Raw genomic sequence first — 5941 nt, forward strand, 5'->3', positions numbered from 1 at the left:
AGCAGTTTTAAGTGGAGAGTAGCTCACTTTCCTATGGGTGAAGCATAACATCCTGAAGTAACCAGTAGGCAGAAAGTGGTGGTAATATTCACAGCGATTCCCTGGTTTGTTGGTATTTAACCTTTTAGAGGGATAAGGTTGCACTTCTGCAGATATGTGTATTACATGCAGGCACGTGGGTTTAAGGTCTCTTGACAGCTGACCCTAAATCAGAATACCTTTTCATTTTCTTTTCCTGTTGAAACACTGCAGGCAAAGGATGCCACAAAATTCAGTCTTATGCTGAACATGCTGTCAGCTTTTGATAGAGATTCATTGTCTCATTTTCAGTCAGATCTGATCATCCTCTCCTATCTGATGATTCACCATGTTTTTAGAAATTTGTTTATCAAATAGCTGCTACCTGTACCCAGTGGCTTTTAGATGGACTCCTGCTGACCTGCTGCTCTTATCTGTGGAACCTATGCTCTGCTTTTCAAAACATCCTCATCTTTATAAGGGCTTTGGAGTTAATGTGCTGTGCAGCAAGTAAAATAGCCTTTCATTCAGTCAGCTCCTCTCACTGGGCAAGTGTATGGACAGTGAGTACTGTCCCTGTAATGCCTGGGGAGGGTAACCCTGGCAGCTGGAAGATTCCCATGTCAAAACCCAGCTGGTAATATGAACAGAGAAAGGCAAAACCATGGTGCTTTGCTCTTCACTGTAATCAGGCCATGTGTCCTGCCAGCAGAATACTTGTTTTTATTTAGCAAGCTTGTCTGGAGAGTATTGTAGTACTCAACAGAAGGCAGCTACAAAATCCTTGTAATTTTATCAAGCACATTAGACTAATGATGGCAAGAGCTGTATTTCCAGCAGTAGATCGTGCCACAGACGCACATGACTAAAACCTTCCTCCTTTCCCGAAAATGATCCCACATTTGAAGTCTTTCTCAGTACAGTCAGAACTCTTATCTCCAGATTGCTCAAGACCTATGCAACTCAATAGCTAGGGAATGGTTCTGAATTATGAATGAGTGCTTTGTTTAAAATCCGGTAGTTTTTCCTTTTTTTTTCCTTTTGTGTAGAAACTTCTCTGTTTGGACTTTACGGAGTGTGGAACGATTGTATCTTCACAGGAGTCTGCATTGTAATCTTGATAGTGATTGTGAGCATTAACTGTGTAATCCTCACTTGGAAATGTAGTGATGAAGTATAGATACAGCAGTAAACTGGAATGGGAAACAAGGAGCAGAAGGGATTAGGGTGTAGGTTGAAAAACTCTAGGGAAGGATAAGGTTAGGCTAATGGTGAGGGATGTGGTAAGAGACCTGCTGGATCAGAGCTTTGCAAGGATTTGGGAGCAGCTGAGGAAAGTGAGGCTCCTGTGCTTCTCCCTGGTCCCCCCAATCCACCAGTCACTGTATGGACAGCTGGCAGTGTACCTGGCATACAGTGGATACAGCTACAGTTGCCCTTCCTGCAAATCCCTGCATCCTGGTGCTGGCACCGCACCGGTGAGAACAGCAAGCAGGATGCCTGGCTAGAACAGGGCAGTTCAGATGTCTTCAGCCATTAAAAACATCTCTGTCTCTCCTCTACCCTCCAGGTGGGTTTGTAGGGTTTTTTGTCCATTTAGCAGAAGATGTCCTGTTGGAGAAGGATGTTGTCCTCAAATTCACGTCCTGCATTCTTAAAGCCATTTTCATCACCTGGGTGAATGGATTACTATACTCCTAATATACGCTATTGTCAGTTATTTTAACCTGCTAATAGAACTGTTTATATAAATGTGAATTAATGCTTTTCTCCCAAAGCCCCACTGGCATTTAAAAGCTGGCTCTTATGTATTTCAGTAATACTGCTTATGCTAAGCATGAAAAAATCATAGGTCAAACCTTGTAAAGCTATGACTAGCTTTAAAGTTTAAATGTTTGAATGGTATATAGATACTGTCCTTTATTTAATACACTATTACTGAGGTCTGTCCTTTGTCATTACAGTTGTCTGCGTTTCATAATATCCTGCTTTCTTCAGTAAAACCAGTCAAGTTTCCTTTCCAAAGTAGGTTTCTTCAGCCCTTTATTGCCTCTTCTAGGAACGTGCTGTTTTGTGATCTGAAATAGTGCAATATCAGAGTTGCTAGTGATTATGATTATTATCTCAGTCTTCATATTTCTAGTCTTCTGCCAGTCTGATCCTGATTTCCCTACTCCTGTTGTGGATAAGTCTTTATTCCCTTTGCTGAGGTATCTGATTTTGCTGGAGGAAGGGATGGTGCCGTCTTCTCATCACTGCAAAGTGGTGATGCTCCTGTTCCCCAGGGCAGGGGCAGGAAAGGAAGCAAAGCTGCTGTTTGCACAAGGTAAGGAGGATGGGTAGGAGAGGATGTGAAGGAAGAGGTGCCACAGGGAGGGGAGAGCTGCTGGGAAAGAAACAGGAGAGAGGAGGGATCTTTCCATGCCGAGCCTCCCCCACTGAAACCATGTCCAGCCATCGTGCCAGGTTTGGAGGTGTGTGGCCAGGAGTGGTATTTCTGGTGCCAGGCAGAGGAATGCTCTTCCCTGGCCCTGGCCCTGGTGTTAACCATGTTGCTTTGTTTACTCTAGATACACTTTATACTGCTGTTCAGTCGGCAGGGGAAGTTAAGGCTTCAGAAATGGTACACGACGCTACCTGATAAAGAGAAGAAAAAGATAATTCGAGAAATTGTTCAGATTATTTTGTCTCGCAATCAAAAAACAAGTAGTTTTGTTGACTGGAAAGACCTCAAGCTTGTTTACAAAAGGTGTGAGTAGTTTTGTAAGAACGCATAATCACTGTTCATATGAGTAACGTGTTAGAAGAGGAAAAATAAGGGCTCACTTAAGCAAAAGCAGCAAACAACACTCATGGTGCTGGGCTGAGTTAGGAGCCTGCCATTGGCAATCTGGGTATAATGAGGCGGTGTCCCTGGACAAACCAGCAGGGTAATTGTAGGGTGCAAAATACTTGTACAGTCTGTCAAATGAGAAAAACAGGAGTAACCTAATAGGTGTTAGTGTTTAGAAGGTGTTAGACCTCACTGCCCCTTCAAATGCCCCGGGGTAGCCTGGCTGAGATGTGTGTGCTGGGTTTTATCAGCTGTGAAGACTGCAGGAACTGTTCCAAGGCACTCTCATAATTTTGTCAAATTTTGGTTTTGAAATATTTGTTATTCTGGAAAGTATTAATTCCCATTTCCTTTTCCAAATAAATCCCTGGTCTGCAGTTACATGATGCCTAATGGTAACTGCCTGATTGTTCTCCTGAAGTTGTAGCAAACAAATGTAACCTTAATGTGTAGTACACTGGATAAATTAAACATCTCCCATTTAGCAAAACTAAGTTCCATGCTGTGAAGGGAGGGATATAAACATCTGACCAGAAGCTGTGACAAGTTGGCCTCCAGCCACAGTATCAGCAAGATGAATAGATGGGTTGATTTAAACATAAAGTTTTGGTGCAAGTTAGTTACAAAGCTTGTTTGGTCTAAGCAGCTTCATGCATTCTAGCCCTCTGTAAAACACTGTCATTTGACAGCAGCAAGCTTGCTGAGATGTAACTCCTTTTACCTTAGCCTTATTTTTATTTTTTAATTAGAAGGGGTAGCTTGTCTTACAGTTTAATTAACCCCACTTACTGTAGTGCTACTGCAGCAGGTGGAGGAGACCTGAGAGCACTACTTAATACTGATTTATTGCCTGTTTTATTATCCAGTGTTATAGGCGTCCCACTTTGCCAAGGGTAGAGTTGGTTCTTCTAACTGAAATAATAATTTGTTTAAATCTTATGAAGTGTTCTATGGGACAGTATAAGAGTGAAAGAAAATGTTTGTTTTAGAGACTAGATAGGAATTAACTGTCTTAAGAATGACCTCTAAGAGATGAGCAGAGGTCCCAGCTGTTCACTGCCGTGGTTTTTGCCTGTTTCCCCAGGTATGCTAGTTTGTATTTCTGCTGTGCAATAGAAGACCAGGATAACGAGCTCCTGACACTAGAGGTCGTTCATCGATATGTGGAGCTCCTGGACAGATACTTTGGAAACGTAGGTTTCACTTTCTCCCATGAACTCATTCCTATCTGTCTGATACAAAATTATGTGCAGCTGATTTGTTTTGTGTTCCGTCTGCTGCACTTGCCCTGCAGGTGCTCTCAATCCAGAATGAAATGAATTATTAGAGTATTTTATAAAATAGTGTTGAAATGATTATAAGATTGGATTTTCATCATTTTTCCACTCACCCAGAATTTATCTTGATGCTTTGTATGTCTGTCTTGGGGTAGAATTTGAAGGGAACACTTCAGGAAATTTATTTCAAAAACTCAAAATAGGTTAAAGTACTTTAATTCTCTCTCCTGACATCTTCAGGTGTATACTGGTTTTGTAAGTCTGTATATGTGGAGAGAATATGTGCAGAAGTTTCAATATTACATAACATGCAGTTTGTTTCATCACCCTGCTATGTGCCACAGCTTTTGGCCTAATAGTGCTTATAATACTGTAAAAGTGATTTAAATGTGGTTATGGCTTCTTGTTCTGGCAGGTGTGCGAGCTGGATATTATCTTTAATTTTGAAAAAGCTTATTTTATTCTTGATGAGTTTATAATTGGTGGAGAAGTACAAGAAACTTCAAAGAAGACTGTAGTGAAAGCCATAGAAGACTCTGACATGCTGCAGGAGGTAAGGCAGAGGAGGACAAAAGGCAAACGCCTCATCTTCCTACATCTTCCTTGTTTGACAGGAGATGAAAATACAGCTAAGCACTTCTGGTACTTAATGATCCAAGTGTGTCTTACGTGCAGTTTCAACAGGTACAACAGTGCAGTTACAAAAGCTGTCAATTGAACCCTCTTGGTATCACCTGGAGGCTCTTTATATAAAGCTGTTTCTCTTGCAGCTTAACTGTTAGTATTTATTAAGAAATAATTTAAGATGTATCAAAGATTCTTCTTTAATATAAGAACATAGTCTAAGGTTGTATTTTATGTATGCATATGTTTATGTAAATAGAGAAAAATCTCTCCTATTTCACTAATACATTGGAAGCATGACTTACTGTTGAAAGAGGATGTGGTGGCAAACTGCTTTTATTCAGAAGTGCCTGTGTAGTTTTTCTGCAGGGCATAGATACGTAACCCTTATTCAGAACCCTGCAGGAATTCTCTTGTAACTTGGAACATAATGGGTACCATTGAGCCAGGAATGGCAAAACCAGTTGAATGTGATGGCTTTCATTCATTTTTAACTTGGTTGTTGAGGATCCATCACAATCCTGAAGGGAGCAGCACAGTGGTAGAACTGGCTTGGGATGTGCTGTGGGAGTTGAGGAGGGGCTCTTCCCTGCACACATGAAACTCAGGCACTGTGTGCAAAGGCCACTGGTGTGATGAGTTGAGCCACAACTGTGCTATGGCATGATTTAAAGGTCAGATTTTAAACCACTCGGTTACATGTTTTAGAGCAGAATTATTTCTGCATTTTAATCAGTCTTACCTCATTTCCTGCAAAACTACAGCTGTCCTCAAAGAGGACAAGAGGGTTTCTGTGAATATTACTGTACCACTCCATAATGCAACAGTTGTTTCTTTTTTTTTTGTTTCCTAGACAGTGGAAGAATACATGAACAAGCCTGCATTTTGATGTTAAACTACCTGCAGAGAAAACTGCTGTATGCCCCTCTAAAGTGCACTTCCTGAAATTGCTTCCCAGTGTGCCAGATCCTCAGAGAAATACCAAAAAACAGTAACTGAAGGGGTTTGTTTGTATAATGGTGAAGATGAAGGTCAGCTAATGTAGCAAAGGGTTTAACAATTCTGTGCTTTGCATTACTCTGTATATGAGTTTCTCAGAGTTGTTATTACCCCAACTTAGTTTTTCTTCTTGCTGGACTCAGATCTTGTTTTGCACCATGTCTTTTAGCTACGGGTTTTGTCATCACAA

At 41.1% G+C, this 5941-nt stretch overlaps 1 protein-coding gene across 1 annotated transcript; it reads left to right on the top strand.

Moving 5' to 3' along the window:
• The first annotated feature begins 1286 nt into the window (after window positions 1–1286).
• Window positions 1287–5705, top strand: AP1S3 (adaptor related protein complex 1 subunit sigma 3). Its single transcript, XM_062498773.1, has 5 exons — window positions 1287–1496; window positions 2589–2767; window positions 3936–4044; window positions 4544–4681; window positions 5606–5705. The coding sequence occupies exons 1-5, from the start codon at window positions 1287–1289 to the stop codon at window positions 5639–5641; spliced, it is 672 nt and encodes a 223-aa protein (XP_062354757.1). The 3' UTR covers window positions 5642–5705.
• Window positions 5706–5941: the final 236 nt, after the last annotated feature.

This window comes from Cinclus cinclus, chromosome 10, assembly GCF_963662255.1.
Source record: "Cinclus cinclus chromosome 10, bCinCin1.1, whole genome shotgun sequence".
Classification (NCBI taxonomy): domain Eukaryota; kingdom Metazoa; phylum Chordata; class Aves; order Passeriformes; family Cinclidae; genus Cinclus; species Cinclus cinclus.